At 36.5% G+C, this 23,193-nt stretch overlaps 1 protein-coding gene across 1 annotated transcript; it reads left to right on the top strand.

The window, feature by feature from the left end:
* The first annotated feature begins 3,998 nt into the window (after positions 1-3,998).
* Positions 3,999-9,253, top strand: LOC113278761 (glycerol-3-phosphate dehydrogenase [NAD(+)]-like). The gene is made up of 7 exons (XM_026527515.1): positions 3,999-4,178; positions 7,696-7,768; positions 7,848-8,242; positions 8,361-8,462; positions 8,545-8,665; positions 8,770-8,859; positions 9,093-9,253. Exons 1-7 carry the CDS (start codon positions 3,999-4,001, stop codon positions 9,251-9,253), a joined length of 1,122 nt encoding a protein of 373 aa, XP_026383300.1.
* The last annotated feature ends 13,940 nt before the right edge of the window (positions 9,254-23,193 follow it).

The raw sequence follows: 23,193 nt of genomic DNA on the forward strand, positions 1-23,193 counted from the left end.
GAACCTTATGTTCCATTGTCTGTTGATGACAAGGAGTTCAGGGACGATACAGAATTTTTCAAGAATCTTAATGTCTAGGAAACTTCTTATGAGAATTTATTCTTGTGTTTTACGAAGGATAACTAGGGTTTGGAATAACATATATTGTGGTTACACATAGCTATTTCCAACGATTTTCATCTTGCAATGTTTTAGATTTATTTATTTAAATTCTAAGTTATTTGGAAGATGATTTTGCAGTATTAATATTTATGGTTTTATACATTGCAAAAATATTATGGGATATGTGAGTTTGCGTCCGTGAACTATGATTATCTCATATATGTCAAAAGTTAAGTTTATTATGTCTTTATACAAATATTGATAAAATATAGAATGAACTTTTGAATATTCCGCAGTATCGATCTTTCACTGATCCACTTCTATGTGAATATACTGTACGGCTCTGTAAGTTTTCTTATGTGAGCATTTCCAATTAAATTAATCATTAAGGATCTCTTGTGGTTAATTTATTTGTGTTTTCTGGATACAAATTCATGTTTCATGTGATTTGTTAATGTCCAAAGAAATCCTTCTTTTCTCGTAAACGTAAGGTCGCTCTTGTTGTTCTTTCGGGAATGACATTTTATGGGGGAGAGTTCTTAATTGAACTTGTGCTTAATTGCCAAATATTTGTGGGGAGTGCGGCTGTGAAATATTTTAGGATTTTTCTTGTATCTTTATAAACTCCTTGATGAATACACTAAGTTTCGACTATGTGAAATCATCAAAACAAAGTTGATATGTTCTCTTTTAGTCATGAAGTGCCTCTATGATAATTTCATTATGATCCCGCTAGTTTTCGTATCTTTGCCAATTTATATTGACAAAAAAGGGGAGAATTGTTTTGTAGTTCACACTACATACATATGGTTTACAGATCATTATGTAAGGAGAAGTGGTTTTCATTGTGAGATGAAGTATTGACTAAGGGGGAGCGACACCATAGTTTTATTGTCAAAGTTGTGATACAATTGAACTTTGAGGTTGTAGAATAATACTAAGATATTGTATAACAAAATATGAGAACAACTGTTTTCATATTGTTATAGCTAATCTTAAACAACAATGATGTTGAGTTGAACACGTTCAGAATCACTGGAGTACTTGGAGTGACGAATAATTCAAGGAATGTTGAAGAACCAAGGAAATCAAGCATGTTGCTACAAAGTTTATTTATTTTGTAATCTATATGTATTGATAGTTTTGTCACTAAAATTGTCAAAGGGGGAGATTTTAGAGCACTGCTCGGTCGAACTTGCAAGCGTTGTTATCTCAAGTTTGCTTGTCAAGTTTAGGTGATCAAAACAATAAGTCTTGATTCTATTCTACTTATAGATATGTCTCGGACTAGGATAGAATGTGTAGTTGGGATTTAAACTTCACGACGTTCATCGATTGAAGATGAAGATCTATTGAGGAGAGCTTGGGGGAACTTCATCAACAAAAGGTATATGGAGACTAAAACTTATCTATCACTCAGAAGTCTATTCTATCTCTTATTGAGACTAAGTCGTATAGCTATATAGACTCTTTACATTATACACATTTGATATTTCGAGATGAGTTTAACTCGCTTATATCTTTCTCAAAATATGTGTTGGAAGCTTTTTTCTTTAGCTACATTCATCATTATCCTTGACGAGTTTAGTTGGATACATTTATTTGTTGGAAACTAAAAACTGAGTCAAAATATGATCATGTGAAAATTTCCTTGAAACATCTTACATGATTTGTATGAGACAGTCATTTGATGTCGACTCGGAATATTTCGTATTGATCATTCTATCACTTGAAAATTACTTATAAGCTAATAGTTGTGTGAGACAGCTATTGTCGTCTTCTAAGGATTTTTCCATGATTGAAATGGGAGTTTAGAACAATTAACCATTGTCCAGATATAGCATAGTATACATACCAGTATGCAAACTGTTATAATATGATTCAGGTCCGGAAACCAAGTTTGCATACCAGTATGCGAACGGTTTTAGCTATTAAAGTCCGGGAACCAAGTATGAATACCATTATGCGAACGTTTCTACCTGAGTTAGGTCAGGGACGACAATATGCATACCGGTTTGCAAACTGTCGGACAAGACCAAAGTACGGAGCTTAAGTTTAAGTACCCGTTTGTAAAATAAGTTGGTTTATGTTCTAAAATCGGTTAAGTATGATTTCATACTCATGAAAAAATACATATGTAAATTAAGGAATGCAATCTTTGCAAACCGTGGCTTAATTGAATCAATCCGATTTTGTTTCAATTGTGTCTTGTATACTTCTATGAGGATATAAACAATTGAACAACTCTATGAGTAACACAATTAGATTCATTTGATTATCATTTGATATAGAAGTGTTAGATGAATTTGGTTAAAATAAAAGTGTTCATATGCTAACTTCGGTTAACTATTGTTGAGCCAACTCAATATACACGTTTAGGTACGGTTACCCATATCTAAATGAAAGTATATTTCATTTGTGTGAAATAAGCTAAGACCATCTAATGGTGGAGAGATATTTCTTTGTATTTTAAGAAAACTTAACTTGAATCTTAAATCAGGATTTCATCTAACGGTGAATATTGATTACTTCATTTCAAAGCTATCAAACCCTGATTTGAAGACTATACAAGGGAGAACTCTAGCAACTAGGAAACCTAATACCCACACCTCATGTGTGATACTAGTTGCGTACTAGAGTCGATTCTCCTTTAACCTAAGTTTTTCATAAAACCGTTATAGGTTAACGACTTAAAGACTTCATTGGGATTCTGAAGCCAGGCCCAACTATTTTCCTTGTAGTTGTGTGTTCTGATCTTACTTGTTCTATCGTATTGAGTACTATCTTCTCTAAGATTGGATCGAGATTTATCTCTGATATGTAAGATATAAAAAGTAATCACAAAGCTCTTCCTCTCATTCTTTGTGATTCCACAATAACTTGTTCTACTACCATATAGTTAAGTTATTGTGAGGTGATTGATATTTCTAGGATGTTCTTCGGGAATATAAAACCGGACTATCAATTGGTTCATGTTCACCTTGACTTATCAAAAGTAAGAAGAAAAAAACTTCGTAGGTATTTATGTGGGAGACAAATTTATTTATCAGAATAGACTTTTCTGTGGGAGGCAGATTTGTTTATCAAGTCTTCGACTTTGGGTCGTAGCAACTCTTAGTTGTGGGTGAGATCGTCTAAGGGAATCAAGTGCGTAGAGTCCTGCTGGGATTCAGAGGTGTAAGGAACGCAAATGTACCTTAATCGGTGTGAGACTTGGTTAGAGATCAACTACATTCCAGTCCGAAGTTAACTTGTAGTAGGCTAGTGTCTGTAGCGACTTAATACAGTGTGGTGTTCAAATATGGAATAGGTCCTAGGTTTTTTCTGCATTTGCGGTTTCCTCGTTAACAAAACTTCTGGTGTCCGTGTTATTTCTTTTCCGCATTATATTTGTTTATATAATTGAAATATCACAGGATGTGCGTAGTTCAATCAATTGGTAAATCCGACCTTTGGTTGTTGATTGAAATTGATTGACACTTGAACATTGGTTTTTGATACCGTTCAAGTTATTTCTCATATCAATCAGGCTCACCAATTTTTATCTGTTCGATTGCAGATTGTATTGAGAAATTGAGATATAACTCTTGGATATATTTCCTTGATTAAGTCTGATTGTCTAGTTTATTCTCACGGAATTATATTGGAGTTAGTCCATACAGACTGTCGAACGAAATATTGGGCGTGGTTGTTAGACCACCGCTTTTTCAGAACCAGCCAGGTTGTACTACCAAGATTCTATTCTTTACTCGGCACAAGACATTCAGCAGGGTGATCCCATCAGTCCCATTTTATTTTCCTTAGCTCTCCACACGCTTGTTAAGAAGATTGCAACTAATTGTACCTTAGACCTCCATGCTTGGTACCTAGACGATGGTACCATTGTACGTGATACCATGGAGGTTTCTATGGTTTTAAAAATTATACAAGAGGAGGGACCTAGCTATGGTTTACAACTGAACGTCTCAAAGACGGAAATAATTTGGCCTTCCTATGACCCAAGAAGAGATGTTGATAATGTTTTCCATGCAAATATTGGTAAGCCAGTGGGTGGTATTAAACTCCTTGGTGGTCCGGTCAGTTTAGATATGGATTAGTGCAACAACATTGTGTTGGAAACGGTGGATAAAACCATACAGCTCATGAAAAAAATTCAGGATCTGCAGGACCCCCAAAGTGAATTATTTCTTATGCGTAGCTGCATCGGGGTCTCTAGGTTTTACTTCACCCTTCGTACCACATGTACAAAGGCACTTGAGATTGTTGTGCCTCAGTTTAATAAACACCTTATGCAGTATTTACATCATCTAGTAGTTGGTGATGGTGTTGGCTTTGGTTTGGTTCAACAACGACTGGCCACCCTCCCTATCAAAGATGGTGGACTTGGTATACTTACTAAGATATATTGATGTATTGTTATCTAGCATCTCATGCTCAAACTCAACACTTGCAGAACTCGATCTTGAAGTTACCAGCGATAACAAATTTGTGTCATGGTTTTCAACACCCATTACAGGTTTTTACTAAAGCTTGTGGTCTTTCTTTTCCTGGTTTTAAGATCAATGATGCTTCCCCCTATCATATGAAGTCTCTGGTAGTTATTTATTTTTGTATTGTCAAGGAAAATATACCCATTAGTCATTATTTATCTGTGTGTGAGTCCACCCTGTGGTAATGCAATAGAACATACCATGCAACGGATTTTATTAAAGCGATTCATATACCTGGGCTTAATCAAGCAGTCGTACCCAAGAAGTTTAGCTCTATCTTGCAATATCGCTTGGGCATACCTTTCTTTGAGGAAGAAAGTTTGTGTTCCTGTTGCGGCGGGCCTATGGATGTCTTTGGTAACCATGATATTCATTATGCTAGTCAGGTGGGGATCAAATTTTGACATGATCTGGTTAAAGACATCTTGGCGGAGATGTGTTAAAGTGCAGGTGTCGCGGCTGGAAAGGAAGTTTATTTGGTTTTTCTTTCTAGCGGTGAAAATGACCTTAGGACAGCAGATATTTTGGTTCATAATTGGGAGGATGGTAAGGATTTTTGTATGGGTATTACAGGTGTCTCTCCATTCACAAATGTTAGGACTCGTTACTTTACACCGGGCGATGTTATCATTCGCAAGAACAATAAATACTTAGATAAATGCTCTTCACACGGGTATGGGTTTGGTGTATTGGCCTTTTCTACTTTAGGTGAGCTCGGAACGTAAACAATTTCTTTTCTGGAGAGATTGAGGAATTGCATGGCAAGGTATGATACTAATTTTAAGATAGGAAGCTCTCTCTTTCATAGGCTATGGATTGTTATTCATAAAGGTGTTGGGGCCCAGCTTGTCGCTAAGTTTCACACCATCTCTTGTAACCTCAATCTTTCTTCTCAATAAAATACCCTTGGGGTTCCCTTATTTTGCAATAATAATAATAACAATAATAGGATTTTCAGTTGTTTCTCGAGTATCGATTTACAGTGTTGAGACTTCTCTTAGAGATATTTTAAGTGGAACCCAAATTTTGGCACTACCCAAATACAACTGATTAGACTATGGTGCATGGTATTAGGATATGTGGTGTCTCTAGTGATATGTAAATGACCGCCTATGATCAATAATTCAAAACTATATTTCCTCTCTAATGTTGAGCAGAATTATCAATTATATCTTTGGGGTCATTTTGCTCAGAAATTTGCAAACAAAGCACTCTATAAGGTCAATTCCTATGGAGAAAAAATTCATCCATATCTTTGTGATGATCCACATTTTATAGATAAAAAATACTATCGCGGGTAATATTTAGGTCCATATCTCTCTGAAGTCCAGATGATACTTGAGGGGTTGGCTATGGAATAGTCCATGTCATCCGGACATTTAGTATCCGAATGACTTTTTTTAAGAAAAAATTCTCTTGTCCGGTTACTTAATGACCGACTGCGACTAATATTCTATTTTTTGTCCGGTCACTTCACTTCGTGACCGGGTTGAGAGTTTTAATTTTTTTTGAATGGTGTAAATAAGGACAAATTCCTAGAGAATAGCTACTGTTTGTTTGAGTTACGGAAGCATTGCAAATTTTAAGTTTTGAGATTAAATAGAACTTCACCTCATCTGGTCATCCAAGAGGGGGAAGATTATATATATATATTTTTTAAATGCGGACCATGAGGGACAGGATGGACTAACATGTTTTGTTTTTCTCCATAATGCATTTTGAGTCCACTAATTGGTGAGAGTCCATATATATGGATACTCTTCAAGTTAAGGATGTTTTTACTTCCATATCATGGGAATTTCCCTAAACGGGTACGAAATTCTGTGTTGAAAAATTCTTTCAATTAGCCTTTTTTAGTAGAAATGTTAAGAACCTATTTGGAAATTAGAAGCAGAAATCCTCCTACTTAGTCAGAACCAAAATTTTAACTTCATAAAAAGTTTAACTTTTTTATTTCTAAAATTATTCTGAAATTGTATAACCAAGCTAGCTTTTGACTTTTATGCTTCTAGAAAAGCAATTTTTGAAGTGGTATTCAACGGCCTATGAGAGTCCAATGGAAGGGTAGAGGTCCATGAAGTAGAGAGAAGTCGAGGTTACTTAGCAAATTGGAAAATAAATTTCTGTGTACAATTTTTTTAATGTAACGATGGATTAGCCTTTTTTCTCTCCTTTTTAGTTTTATTACAATTGAATTGTATACAATCTGCTTGGATACTAGAAATAGAAGTTCTTTTACTTTATCAGATGTAGAAGTCAAAAATAAAAGTAGAAAACAAAATGTTTTTGCTTCACAAAAAAAGTTGATAGTAACCTTTTTGCTTTTTAGAAGTCATTCGGAAATTATGTATCCACACTAAATTTTTTAATTTTCAGAAGTTAAAAAAACAAATTTTATATACAAACATGTTACTAATAATTTTTTATCTTCACCTATTATCAGCTTGGTAATGAACTTCAACCGAGTCGATAAGAATATATATATAGTGCCTCCCCAAAAAGCAACACCAGAATTGTCTCTCTCCCAAATTTTACCAATGGTCTACTTTGTAGATTTTTGTTATTTTTCGCCCAGCTTCTCTCGTCCATCGCAAACCTGAAACCACAAAGGCCCAAGTGATGATGAACACATGAAGTAGATCAAAAGCCGAGTTTAGTGTTCACTTGGTCTGTAATATGATTAAAAAAATAAAAATATAATCATGGGGCCCACCGAAACCATAAGCGCCCTCAGTTAAGGCACATTGTTAGGTGCACCGCGCACTATCTTAGTCATCTAGCACCAACAGATGTCATGTCATCTAAAACACATCAAAAGAAGCAAATACAAGTTGAAATTCGATTCAGAAATCTGAAGAAATGATCAAAAAGAAATACAAAGCAGCCGTTATTGGGAGTGGTAACTGGGGTAGTGTTGCTGCAAAACTTATAGTTTGATTTATAGTTTGAGTCAGATGTGACCCGAATAAGACCTAGCCCCTACTGAACCATTTGAGTCGGGGAATAAAATGTCCCTGATTTATGGGACCAAACTACTAGCTCACATATTTTTGAGTCGGATCTAAAAAGAAAAATATGATGTTATTTTCTTTTAATATAACAGGAAAATATTAAGTATTTGCCTGGAATAAAGCTTGGTCACAATGTGGTTGCAGACCCAGACTTGGAACATGCAGGTATATGACAAAAGTTAATGATGAGAGAATTGGAAGCAATGCAAATTTTGATTTTGTTATCATGGTTATGTTGTTGTAGTGGAGGATGCAAACATGTTGGTATTTGTTACACCACATCAATTCATAGAGGGTATATGTAAGAGACTTGTTGGAAAGATTAAAGGAGATGTCGAAGCAATTTCCCTTATTAAGGGCATGGAAGTGAAACCGGGAGGACCATGTATGATCTCTAGTCTTATCAATAAACAACTGGGTGTTAATTGTTGTGTTCTCATGGGTGCTAACATTGGAGATGAGGTAATATTGCAAAATGGACTTTATCTTCTTCGTCGGGTTGGGTGCCAACATTTAGTTTTGTTTACGCAGATTGCTATGGAGAAATTCAGTGAAGCAACAATTGGATACAGAGAAGATAAAGAGGTTGCACAAAGATGGGTTCAAATTTTCGGGACTCCTTATTTTCGTGTATCAGCTGTGAGTTGTCCAAATTCATTTACTATCTAGTCCACCCAAATTGTTTAAGCAGAATGCATCAAGCAAAAGAAAGTTTAATGCCGACTCAGTGACCAATTTGAATGTATGTAAATAACAGGTCAGGGATATAGAAGGTGTGGAACTATGTGGGACATTGAAAAATGTTGTGGCCATTGCAGCAGGTTTTGTCGATGGCTCGGAGATGGGAAATAATGCGAAGGTATAATGCTTATGTTGAGTTGCAAATCAGTACTGTTTATACCACTCACAAACACATCTAATCCAACATATGAATTTACCAGGCAGCAATAATGAGAATTGGTTTGAATGAGATGAAAGCATTCTCAAAATTGATGTTCCCATCTGTATGCGACAACACATTTCTGGAGAGCTGCGGGATAGCTGATCTCATCACTACATGCTGTATGGAAGCAAATATACATATATTTATCAGTTTGCTTCTTTCTTATTCATTCCCAAGACACACACCATTAGAATTCTAAGATTTTTTTTTGCGTGTGCGCCAGTGGGAGGTAGAAAAAGGAAAGTGGCAGATGCTTTTGCAAGGAGTAGTGGAAAGAGGTTATCATATTTCTTAAGAGATTCAATACGAAATGTAAGTTTGTCATTCACTGAACTTTGTTTAATTATAGTAAACCCCAAAGAGTTTTATCAATTTTGATATCATCATGACTTCCACCGAACTCAAAAGCTGCATGCTGCATTAAGTTCTTGATTATATTTCTGACAATAAGTTCTTGATGTTTTCGCTTTCCACAACTAATCCATGACCTGACCTGACCGAGAAAAGTAACAACATAGTCTGATCAAACTGGACGTCACGTTGTGTGTTTACTTTTGAAGGGAGTAAAAACAGCAGGAGAAGTCTATGAGGTTTTGTGCCAACGTGGATGGCAACAGTCTTTCCCGCTATCCCGGACAGTTCATGTGATCTGCACTGGTCATCTTCCTCCTTCAGCAATAACTCAACAGAGACTAGATGAAAATTGACCATATTGGCAAAGATTGTGTTTCAATGTTCATATGAAATAAGAAATGGAAAGCATAAAAGGCCATGATACAATCTCCGATCGAAATGCTATGGGTAGTTGGTAATGTGCCTATAAATGCTTCAAGATTGAGGTATCTCAAAATTTTACGCAAATACCGCGACAGAGACAAGATCGTCAACGACAAATTTTGCACCACAAATGGAATCGTGCTAACTCTGATTGTGCGTTCTTGTGAAACGTATTGATGAATGAAACTATCAAGTACTTGCAACTCAAATATAGATGCGGGACAGTAACAGCTACCTGGTCCCACTTTTATTTTACTAATTTGGACTCGCAATTAGTCAGCATCGTGGAACTGATAGTACGTATTTCAACAGTATTCCTAATTGAGCTATCCAATGTATATAGACGACAGGCTAAAGTGGTTCAGCTGAACTATCAAAAAAAGTGGACGAGTTCCTTTTAACAAGTAATATTACTAGTTCCTATCTTACCACACTTAAACCAGAACTGAACTCTCCCATTTAGATATTTTCTGCCAAAATTTATACTGCTCTCCAGTTAACTCAAACTTGTCATTATAAAAAGTGGATCGAAAGTCAATTTTTAACACTGGGATGCATGTGCTGAAGTGATTGGTACCGGGTGGGACTGAGCACCAAATGCATATATTTATCATCTGGAATTGTGAAGACATCAACTTGACAAACTACGAAATCCATACCTCAAGATCAGGGCACCGATAGAAAAGTGGATCAACTGCATCAACAACCATTACAAGCTGGGAATGCAATGAAATGTACTAAAGCGCTAAACATCCTGGATGCAAACTATAAAATACTACTGACAAGTCTGTCAACCAACATCAGTATAACACTCTGGTATATATCAGACCAACTCATGCTTGAATTATATCTTTTGTGGGTTTAAATGTATCTGATGTTCCACTAACTAATAGTTGTATACAGAACCACCCAATTATGCCATATTTCAAAGAAAAACAAAATCTAAAGTTTACTGGAAATACAAGCTTCCATCAGTCACCAATGAGGTAAGTCTGGAACCAACATCTCATAGTGTTAAGAATTTGACATATTTCTTATTATCTCTCTCAATAACTCTTTACAATGATTTATATATATATGATTAATTACTTGGGAAAGAAATAAATTCTTTCCTAATACGACTCTTTCTCTAGACCTACTTTAAGAGTCCCAATTAAAGCATATTCCATACCAGTCTCGGATTTCTTACCGAGTTTAGAAGTCTTATTGTTTAGACTTTCCTAAACAATCTCTAAGAGACGTGTATAACTGAGACTTTCCTAATCAGTCTCAGATACGCGTCTCTCAACACCGTGTCTCAATACCCCCCCTCAAGACGGAGCATGCAGGTCACAAATGCCCATCTTGGACAAAATAGCATGGAACTGAGCTTTTCCCAACGACTTTGTGAATATATCCGCCAACTGCATTGTGGTAGGAGTATAAGAAGGTAGAATAATCTTCTGTATTACCGCATCCCTGACTAGATGACAGTCCACTTCAATATGTTTCGTTCGTTCATGAAAAACAGGGTTCTTCGCAATATATAAAGCTGATTGACTATCGCGAAAAAGACTCATCGCTTGTGTATGGTAAACCCCCAAATCACTGAGTAATTGTTTCAACCATTTTAATTCACATGTAGCCGCCGCCATGGAACGATATTCTGCTTCATCCGAGCTACGAGACACAGTTTGTTGCTTCTTAGTCTTCCAAGATACTGGCGAATCTCCAAAACAAACAAACCATCCCGTCAGTGAGCGCCTAGTTAAAGAACAACTTGCCCAATCTGAATCACACCAACCTCTCAAGGTTAAACTACTATCAGAGCGCAACAGAATTCCTTGTACAGGATTCTTTTTCAAATATCTAACCACACGAAGTGCTGCTTCCCAATGCTCCATTCTAGGACGTTGCATAAACTGAGATAAGATATGCACTGAGTAAGCAAGATCTGGTCTGGTGACAGATAAATAGATCAAATGCCCAACCAATCTTCTATACTTTTCTACATCACAAAGCAAATCTCTTGTTGCTAAAGCAAGACGATGATTGGTTTCAATAGGAAATTCTGCAGGTTTCGCACCCAATAAACCTGTCTCCATTATAATATCAAACGCATACTTTCTCTGGCATATGTAGAAACCTTGTTTACTACGAGCCACTTCCAATCCTAGGAAGTATTTCAATTTTCCTAAATCTTTCATCTTAAAACATTGACCCCAAGTATGCTTTAAATTGTGTAAGCGCAACTAGATCATTTCCTGCAATAATAAAATCATCAACATACACGAGCACATTAAGTTGCATCTTTCCCTTAATCATAGTAAAGAGAGAATAATCTGAGTACGATTGCCGAAACCCATAATTCTTCAATGCAGTTGACAGCTTCGCAAACCAACACCGCGGTGCTTGTTTTACGCCATACAACGATTTCTTCATCTTACACATCATATTAGGATTACCCTTAGAAAATCCAGGTGGTATTTTCATATATACTTCCTCTTCCAAATCTCCATGTAGGAACGCATTATGCACATCCATCTGATGCACATTCCACTGTTTAGCTGCAACAACAGCCAAGAACATACGAACAGTTGTCATCTTTGCCACTGGTGCAAACGTCTCATTGTAATCTAATCCTTCAACTTGATGATTTCCAAAAATCACAAGTCTCGCCTTTAAACGCACCAAATTCCCATTTTCATCATACTTTTCCGTATATATCCACTTACTTCCTAAAGCTTTCTTACCAGGTGGCAATTCTGTTAGATCCCATGTGCCTTGTTCTTCTAAGGCCCGTATTTCTTCCGCCATTGATTTCCTCCAACCTGGATGTTTCATTGCCTCTCTGAAATTCCTCGGCTCAGACTTTGCATATAATGCAGCAATATAATTTTTATGCATGTCAGAAAACCTGTCACAACTAACATAATATGTCAAAGGATAAGGTGTACCTGAGGATGATGACTGTGATGATTGAGAGTGAGATGGACTATTTTCTCTAATGGTGTGTGTCATAAAACCTTTCAGCCCACTCGAGGGAATCTTCTGACGCTTCCCCTTACCTAAATCATCATTGACAACAACAACATCTGTGGCTTGTCCATCATTTTTCACAACTGCCTGATTTTCTGACGCTGTAGTCTGACGCTGAACTGCGTCATCTTCATCTGTCTGTCGCTGTTTTTCTGCAGTTTCTTCACCGCCAGCGACTATGTACTCTTCGTCATCACTCCATTCTTCACCATCACGAACTGTCTCAGTTGTAGTCCCAGCAACATCAGTTGCTATATGACTTCTAGAGCTCTCCATCATGTCCGTCTCAACTATATTACTATTCAACTCAGTCTTAAATGGAAATTGTGTCTCATAAAATTTTACATCTCGAGACACCATAAATTTTCTTGTGTCTAGATCATAAACTTGCCATGCCTTCTTACCATATGGATAGCCAAGAAACACACACCTCCGTCCTCGACTAGCAAACTTATCTCCTTTACTATTTTGATCATGTACATAGCACAAACACCCAAAAACCTTCAATTGTTTATATATAGGTGGTTTTCCAAACAATACTTCATATGGTGTTTTATTATTTAGGATAGGTGTAGGCGTACGATTTATCAAGTACGCTGATGTCAATGCACACTCTCCCCAAAACCATTTCGGCAAGCTTGCTTGAAATCTTAAAGCCCTTGCTACATTCATTATATGTTGATGTTTTCTCTCTACTCTTCCATTTTGTTGAGGAGTACCTACACATGATGTCTCAAAGACTATTCCATTAGTCTTGAAATAACCACGTAATGCATTAAATTCCGTTCCATTATCACTTCTAACAATTTTAATATCTTTGTTAAATTGACGCTTCACAAGAGCAACAAATTCACGAAATATTGATTCAACTTCTGTTTTATTCTGAATTAAATAAATCCAAACACCTCTTGAAAAATCATCCACTATTGTCAGAAAATATTGAGCTCCACATGATGAATGGATCTTATAAGGACCCCATAAATCTATATGAACTAAATCAAAAATAAAATTTGATTTACTCAAACTACTAGAAAAGCTGCTTCTACGATGCTTTGCCCGGGGGCAAATATCACAACCATCATTATTCTTCTTAATTAATCTACTCACACCTTGCAACTTCTGCAAAACTTTCTCTGAAGGGTGTCCAATACGTTGATGCCACAACTCATATGTATCTTCACGCACATCCATAACTTCAACATGCGGCACACCACAGAAAATATATAGTCCACCTTGTATCTCAGCCACTCCAATCATCCTCCTCGTAGACCGGTCCTGTATAAGACATAATTTGTTAATACACTGAATAATACAACTCATCTCATCAATAAGTTGTGTGACTGAAATTAGGTTACAGGTTATCTTTGGCACATAAAGCACGTTTTCAAGTTTCAATCCACCAGGAAGAATCACAGTTCCTATTTTCTCAGAGGATGCATACTTTCCATCAGGCAATCCAACCGAACATGCCCTAATATATCTTACATTCATCATGTTAAGAAGTTCATACGTAACATGGTTTGTTGCTCCTGTGTCAACAATCCAAGATGTTTCATTCTTTTTACCTTGTAGATGAGAACCCGACTTTCTTGAGTTTAAAAACTCCATCACCTGTTGAACCTGTGCTGCTGTAACTCCTACTAGAGACGTTTCATCAGTTGATGACGTACCAGCACTATCCTTTGCTGCCGAGACATGCAGGTTATGAGCACGGACAGGATTACCTCCTTGTCCTCTACCTCCTCTTCCAGCACGTCCTCTTCCTCCAGTTCTTCCTTCTCTGCCATTCTTTGGTCTGTCTCCCCACCATTCTGGATATCCAATGATCTTAAAACAGCCATCATCAGAGTGTCCTTGTCTGCTGCAAGTTTTGCAGTACTTGGTGGGATCATAAGTACTATTAAGTAGGCGTTGATCAGCTTGCACCTTGAAGGCCATAACATTCTCCTGCATCTCTGTAGGCACTACTCCATCTCCAATCTTCAGACGTTCTGAGTTCACAATGGTTTGATACGCAACATCTACAGACGGCAATGGTTCCCTTGCAAGCAATTGTTCACGCAAAGAACTGTATACAGAATCTAACCCAATCATAAAATAGTGCAAGAAATCTTCTTCTCTTAACATACTTACCTGAGATGCAATATTACATGTACACTGTCCACACTTGCATTGCGGTATCTTCATATAGGTCACCATCTCATCCCATATTTTGTTCAATCTTCCAAAATATATAGCAACTCCCTCTGTTTTCTTCTGTTTATAGTCACTTAAAGATGCTTTTAGTTGACATATTCTTGTTCCACTAACAACACAAAATATTCTCTTCAAGTGTGCCCATAATAGACTTGCATCCTCATAATCTCCCAGGGTTGATCTTACTGACAACTCCAACGTGTTACCAATCCATGACACCAACGTTGATTGAACTGCTATCCATTCTTCTAACTGATCTGGATCTTCAGGTCGCTTGATGGTTCCATCAATGAAGCCATATTTTCTCTTGGCTATCAGCGATATTCTTATGGCTCTAGCCCATTCATCATAATTATTCCCTCTCATAACTATTGGCGTGATGATAGTTCCTGGTCCATCACTCGATCCTAGATGATATACATGATTCTTCTTCTGTGTATCATATTCCATCATCTTCCTTTTTGATGATTCAATCTCATTGACCATCTTTAGTTGTTTTTTTTTTTTTTAGGTTTCAAAACTGGCTCTCGATGCCATGTTAAGAATTTGATATATTTCTTATTATCTCTCTCAATAATTCTTTACAATTATTTATATATATATGATTCATTACTTGGGAAAGAAATAAATTCTTTCCTAATACGACTCTTTCACTAGACCTACCTTAAGAGTCCCAATTAAAGCATATTCCATATCAGTCTCGGATTCTCGGATTTCTTACCGAGCTTAGAAGTCTTATTGTTTAGACTTTCCTAAACAATCTCTAAGAGACGTGTATAACTGAGACTTTCCTAATCAGTCTCAGATACGCGTATCTCAACACCGTGTCTCAATATTACATAGCATATTGCTTAGGCTAAGATCCACATTGTACCAGAAGAAGTTTGTCATCAGTATTATTATCCTTTGCACCAACAGTTTGTCACACTTAACTGGATCAACGACCTACAAAGCAAATTGGATACCACCAGGAATATTAAAAACCTAGACAATATGGATGCAAATTCTCTTGTAGTAGAAGTAGCAGTGACACCAAAAAGAGTAATACAACAAATATATACTCTTTATGTCAGATGATGGAAGAATGGTTGTTGATGCAATTTCATGATGGCATTCCCCGTGTATATATATTTTCAGTCTTCCTTTTTGACCCTTTTTCAATTCTGCATCTTAAGAATTGTAAAATGTCATTCATAATGTATATAAGCTTTCGCCATGCACCACAGATGATAAATTATAAATGTGGTGATGAAATTAAACCAAAAAATATATGTATCCTAACACTCTGGCATTACATAGTGTGGCTGAAAATGTCAACCTAAGTTATACAAGTTTGTGTTAGCAGACTTGACAATGAAGTTGCCAAAAACAAATCAAGCCAATGTGATCAATCATTACCAACTTGGCTCATTCTTTTTCCTGAGCTACAGAAAGGTAGAAATTATAATAGAAAATAACAAAAAGCTCAGTAGGCTACATATCTTCATTAAGAGCTAAATGATAAAAACAACATGAATCTCAGTATCACCAATTCCATCGCCTCTTAGCCTCTTAACTGGCTTCTTCTCTCCTCTTCTCGACGATATGGTCAAGCTGGTCAACTCTAAGTCAACCATAGTCAATCCTTGTTTTTGATCCACTTTCTTGATTCGATCAGATCTTTTTCTTGCAACCCATGGTTTTAATCTTCTGGATTTACCCTTTGTTGATTGATTTCTGGTCCAATTCTGATGTTTTTATCTGTCTCTTCTTTTTTATTTTACCCTAATTTTCAATTTTCCATTTTCCTCTTTATATTTGTCAATCTCTGGTTCTAATTGGTTTGTTTTCCTTTTAATGGCAGCTTAATCTCCTCCCTGCTTGTTTCCACGCATTGATGTTGCAGTTATGTCCCATCACATCTTGAGGTATAATCATAGTTGGCGTTTCCAAGTTGGCATATTCAAAGTTGGCTTCTTATTGCAGTGGTGCTTCTGATTTTCAGACTTATCGGTTTCACTCAATCTTATCTAACCTGGGTTATTATAATGGTTCTCCTGCTTCACTATTAAGGAAAAAGTGTTCTTGATGTTATCTTTTCTTGGTCAGGAGCTTGGTGTCTACAAAAATGTATTTGACACATCCTACAGATTTTCATCCATACTTATCTACCATGCTTATCTATCTAAGAAGTTAACACATCCTACAAATTTTCCTTATAAATACTACCTCAAACAATTTCAGTTTCTTTATTCCTTCTCTGTTATTACATCATCTTACTTTTCTTCACCCTTATGGCTAGAGCATCGATGAATAACATTTCTGAACAACTGCATGGAGTTTCAATCAGTGAAGAACCTATTAGAAGAAGGGTTGTTATGCACTCGAATATTGCAATCCTAAATGGAATTCGAGATTGGAGGTATTGTCTTGCTGGTAAACTTTATGCCCTTGGTGTCATGATATGGCAAGATGCTGAACGAGCTGCCAGATTCATTTGGCCTCATCTGAGGAGGCACAATCAATGGTTTGTTCAGGTGCGTAGTTTGGAACCTAATGTTTTTGTTATAAAATTCCAAGTTAGTGATGATAAAGAAGCTATTTTATTTGGTGGGGCTTGGAATTTTGATGGTTATTTGATAGTCTTAAGAGATTGGAATTTAACAATGGACTATCATCTCTTAGATTTCTCGGTTTCTCCTTACTGGCTAGAATATAAATACCTCTTACCTGAATTCACTTATGCTGATATTTTGCGAATGCTTGGTAATATCGTTGGAGAAGTTAGACTGGTTGAGCCTGATGGTGTTAGTCCTCCTACTTCCTCAAAATATAGAGCTTTAATTCTCATTAATGTCAACACTCCTCTCATAACTGGTATTACTGCCGCTAATGCTGCTGGTGTCACTAGGTGGATTGGTTTCTTTTATGAAAAACAACCTTACAGACTTTTCCCTAAGTGTAAGGTACCTAATCATGAAGAAAATGACTGTGCTGATATGACTAATCGAAGACGTGAAATGGAAGAGACTGTAAGAGGATTTGATTTTGCTGAGACGGTTTTACTTCCTCAACGAAATCCTCAGCAAGAAGCTCAACTCTTTTTACAACATGGTACTCAACGGAGAAACAGACTGCGTCAACCAATTGCTCTAGAAAAACCGAGGCCTTTTGATGGAATGCGCCTATCCATCTTCTCGGCTACTGACTCTGATGCTGCAACTTCATCATCCTATCATGATCAGTCTCATCTTTCTGCTTCTGTAAGGCCATATTCTACTCTGACAAGTGATGGTGCTAGTACGAGTGGTACGAAGAAGCGATATCGTCAACCCCCAACCTTGGTTATAACTCCTGAGAATCAACTTGAGGATGCTGAGTTTGATAGAGATATTATTATTGTTGGAGAAACATCTTCTGTTCAAGAAGATACTGCTAACATTGAAGAGAATAATGTTTGGGACATTGCTGCAGCACATGCCCTTAATGCACAGAACAAATTTGATGCATGGCAACATGTATTTTTCTCAACTCGTTTTTCTCTATTCAGTTTTCACTCTTTCTTTAATCTGTGTTGTTTTTTCCCTCTCTTTTTATCTATCTTTTTCATTATTTACAACATGAAAATTCTGTCTTGGAACTGTCAAGGAATAGGAAACCCTCATACTAGAGATTATCTTAGTTTCTGTTTGACCAATAATGATCCAGATATTTTTTTCTTGTGCGAAACCAAAGCTCAGCTCAATAATATGCGTCTATATCTTTCTAGAACTAAATACCCTAATTATTGGTTTGATCCTTCTTTGGTGGTATTGCTCTTGCCTGGAAACAAGGAATTGATGTTAAAAAAATGCACACTACCTCTGACACAATACATGCTATTGTACACACTCATGACAATAACTTGGATTTTTTGGTCACCTTTATGTATGGAGTGCGTGATGCTGTAGGCAATAACAATCAGTGGCAATATTTGCTTGAGATGTATTCTTCTGCTGATCTCCCGTGGGTTTTGTTAGGCGACTTGAACTTCACTATGAATGACTCTGAAACTCACAGTATTAATGCATCTCATCCTCATCATGCTAGACATGTTAGGAATTTTATTCAGCAAATGGGTCTCATTGATTTGGGTTATTCAGGAGCTGACACTACTTGGTCGAATCATAGATATGAAGATGCTCATGTCTCGGTTAGATTAGATAGAGCCTTAGTGAACTGTTGTTGGATTAATAATTATACTAATGCTCATCTGCAACATTTAGTTCCCATTGCTTCAGATCATAGTCCTATTTTGTTACACACTGTTCCTAGTGCTAGAAAACACACTCCTTTTTAAGCTATACAAGTGCTGGTTCCAAGTGGCCTCTTGTAAAGACACTATCAATCAAAGTTGGCGACAAAAATTTAATGGCTCTCCTTCTTTTCAGTTATCAAGTAAGTTAAAATTCACTAGATTTCAGTTGCAAATGTGGAAAAAATTCTCTTTTGGGAATATTGAGTGCAATCTTCATAATATTCAGAATCAACTGCAGCGTTGTTTTGATGATAATTTGCCAGCTTCTCATCCTTTGATTCGACAGTTAAGTTCTTCTCTTCAACAGTGGCTAATAATCCAGAAAGAATTCTTCATGCAAAAGGCAGGTGACAAGTTTCTTGATGCAGATAGGAATTCTTCATATTTTCACTCAATGGCTAATTTCAATAAAAAGAGATCCAACATTCAGGCTATTCAAGGGCCATTGGGTATTTGGTATGATGATCGGAGTAACATTGAGTCTATTTTTCTTAATCATTTTGTGAATATTTCATCTACTTCTAAGCCGCAGATTAATCAAGATATTTTGCAGCTGTTTACTCCTTGTATCACAGAAGACCAAAACTTTCAGCTTATCCGAGTTCCTGATGCTCAAGAAATTAAGGATGTTGTCTTTCAGATTAGACCTTGGGCTTCTCCAGGTAATGACAGATTCCAAGCTGCTTTCTATCAGCAATGCTGGGAGACGGTTGGTTCTGAGGTAATCTCCATGGTTCAGTACTTTTTTACCTTCAAGCATATGCTTAAGGCTATAAATCATACTTATCAAGTTCTGATACCCAAAACTCATAACCCTCAAACACCAGCTGACTACAGACCAATTAGTCTGTGCAATGTTAGTTACAAAATCATCTCAAAAATTTTGGCGAACCGTCTTAAACCTTTTTTGCATGTCATTATTTCTCCTACTCAAATTGCCTTTGTTACAGGCAGACATATCCATGATAATGTTATTATAGCACAGGAGATTCTGCATAGTATGAAATTTAAGAAGATAAATTAGGCTTTGGTAGGTTTAAAGTTGGATATGTCGAAAGCATTCGACAAGGTTGAATGGTCTTTTTTATTATCAATTTTTCGCCAAATGGGTTTTCATGGAGATTGGATTTCTTTGATTGATCAGTGCATATCCACAACAAATATTTCTATACTTATCAATGGTACTCCTAGTTCTTCTTTTTGTCCAACCGGCGGCCTTCACCAAGGAGACCCTTTGTCTCCTTATTTATTTTTGTTCATTATGGAATCGTTTTCTAGACTTTTACATCATAATGTTGCTTCTGGTCTTCTCAATGGTATTAAAATTAACCATCATTGTCCTCCTATCAATCATCTGTTTTTTGCAGATGATTGTTTGTTATTCTTTCAAGCTAATTCTGCTCAAATGAATCATCTTAAACATCTGATTCTTTCCTTTGGACAATCCTCAGGACAGGTTATTAACATGCAGAAGTCAACTTTGTTTTTTGGTAAGCACACTTCGATTGCCCACAAGTCTAGTATTTCTAGCATTCTTAATATGAAAGTTATGGGGTTGGGTGAAAAATATTTGGGCATTTCTCTTTTGATGCATAGATCAAGAAAAAAAAATTGTAAAGGTATTCTTGATAGCATGACTAACCGGTTACAGGGCTGGCATAGTAAAATGATTAACCAAGCAGGGAAAACAACTCAAGTGAATGCAGTGCTGAGTACAATGTGTATGTTTCAAATGCAGATCCATAAACTGCCAGAAACAACAATTCATCACATGGACAACATCCAAAGGCGTTACTGGTGGAATAATTTTACCAACGATCATCCACGACATCTTATTGGATGGAAAAAGGTATGTGTACCTAAAAGATTTGGAGGTCTAGGTCTTAAAAATTTAACCAATTACAATTCAGCTCTTGTTGCGAAATTGGCCTGATAATTATTACATAATCAAGATGCTATTTGGGCAAAATTGTTGAAAGGAAAATACTTTCCTCATAATGATCTGCAATTCATCCCTACATCGGAAACTAACAATTCAAGTTGGGTATGACAGAGTATATGTGTTGGGCTTGAATTTGTTCTTAGAAATGCAAAATGGCAAGTAGGTAATGGTACTCGCATCAATATCTGGACTGCCAATTGGATTCCTTCCATGCAGAATGCAATTCAAGATTGGAGTGATCTGAATAGAAGTAATATTCAATGGGTTTCGGAACTATTTGATCCTCTCACTCAGCAATGGAATATTCCGCTTCTTCGCCATTTATTTTCTGCAGACCAGGTGAATTCTATTCTCACTATTCCTTTACAATTAGATCAGGAAGATAAATTGGTCTGGCCTTTTACTAGTACTGGCATGTTTACAACTGCTTCAGCGTACAAGATGCTTTGTGAAAAGGAATTGCATATGGATATTTCAATGGGTTTATCTCAGCAATTTTGGTTGGCATTCTGGAAATTGAAAGTACCGTATAAGTTTCAAATTTTTATGTGGAAAGGATTACATGATGCTATACCCGTGAAAGCTCGCATTTTTAGGCATCTGAATGCTGATGATCAAATATGTGTTCTGTGTAGTATGAATCAAACTGAAGATCTGGACCATTTGCTACTTCATTGCTCCTTCTCTCAAGCTATATGGAAGAATTTTTTCCCTAATCAGTTCGTTTCCATTGTGCAGCATCACTCGGTTCTCTCCTGGATTCAGACTTGGCAGCTTAAGGGTTCGAATATAAATATCAAACACACACCTTTCGTTGTGCACTTAGCTCTCTGTATAATGCACTTCATTTGAAACATAGATGTAGGGATGTTTTCAGCAATATAACACCCAATAGTCGAACTGTCATACATCAGATAAACTCTTACAGGGTACAGCATCAGTTAGACACCGCATTTGTTGCTCATAATCATTACCATTTACAGAACTACATCTTACATTTTCCTTGGGTTCCTCCTCCTATGCAGTTCTTAAAGATAAATATTGATGCTTCATACAATTCTGAATCTTTGTTAGCTGGTATTGGTATTATAACTAGAAATTCTGCAGGGGCCTTTGTCATGGGAAGAGGAACATTGAAAAGAGCTATAAATGTTGAGCAAGCTGAAGCCTGGGCTATGGTAGAAGCTATGCAAATAGCAGATTCAAATGGCTGGACTAATGTCATTTTTGAGACAGAAAATTGGAGTATCAGTAACTTTTTACAACATCAAACTAATCTTTGTCAGTGGCAGTGTTTACCTCTTCTTAGAAATTGTGTTAATATGTGTAATAGCTACCCTATGTGGTCTTGTGAGTTTGTTTATAGGTCTTATAATAAAGCTGCAGATGCTTTAGCAAAGGCAGCTCGAAAACAGAATTTATGTGGGAATTGGTGGAGTTATCCACCTGACTTAGTAGTTCCTTACATAAATCATGACGTAACTAATATGTTTATGTAATATTAAGTTTGCCTTTGTTTAAAAAAAAGTATCCATCTAGATTCCAGATATTAATAAATGTGCCCCTTCCTAAATGCCATGAGTTATCCATCTAGTTGAGTCCTTCCTAAATTTAAAGATCTAAATCTCTAACAGCTGTACATCTATCAAAAACTGCAGGCTCATGCTGTCGCGTGCCGTAGCAAAAACTTATGTTAGCTTAAAGTGGACCGCTGCCACACTAGAAAGTACTAATGTCTCAGATTACTGGCCACTGACAGACACTCCTAGATTCGCCAATTCAACATTCCTCTTAAGGAAACCTCTGTTAAATGATCTTGTCAAAATGAATGTCAGTAAAAATCAGAGCTGCCAATTCGTTAAACAGCAGTTAATGGAGTTGAGGTGCACTCATGTAAGTTTACTAGCATCATGCCATCCTTTTCCCAATTACGTAGTACTACTGGGACTAGCTAGAGTTGTTTGTTCCACATTTCAAGTGTTAAATTCTGTAGGTCATCAATGTAGTTGAGTTTTCGTGAAACCTCAGTTGATGCAATTCTTAAAAAATCTTAATTTTTGACCGTATGGACAAGAAAGTATTTCAATGATAGGACGAAATTGAAATGTAAAGCATAAAAAAGACAAAGATGATCCCAAAAGTCAGATAATGTGCCTGTAAATGCTTCAAAACTGAGCTATCTAATATTTCTATGCTAATACCGCAAGAGAGACAAGATCTCGAAGTGCAAATTTAGCACCAGTGGCAGTCACGAATGGTAGTTAAGGACAGAATGGAGACGTATTATCAAAAAGAACTCTGCTTGTAGGTTCTGGTGAAATTTATAGATAAATGCAGGCAAACTTAGGTGTAGCTTTTTGTTCAAACTACCATTTTTAGTGATACGATACAACACTAACATAATGGGGTTGGTTGCAGTATCAGTCGAAATATATATA

Source organism: Papaver somniferum, chromosome 5 (assembly GCF_003573695.1).
Source record: "Papaver somniferum cultivar HN1 chromosome 5, ASM357369v1, whole genome shotgun sequence".
Classification (NCBI taxonomy): Eukaryota; Viridiplantae; Streptophyta; class Magnoliopsida; order Ranunculales; family Papaveraceae; genus Papaver; species Papaver somniferum.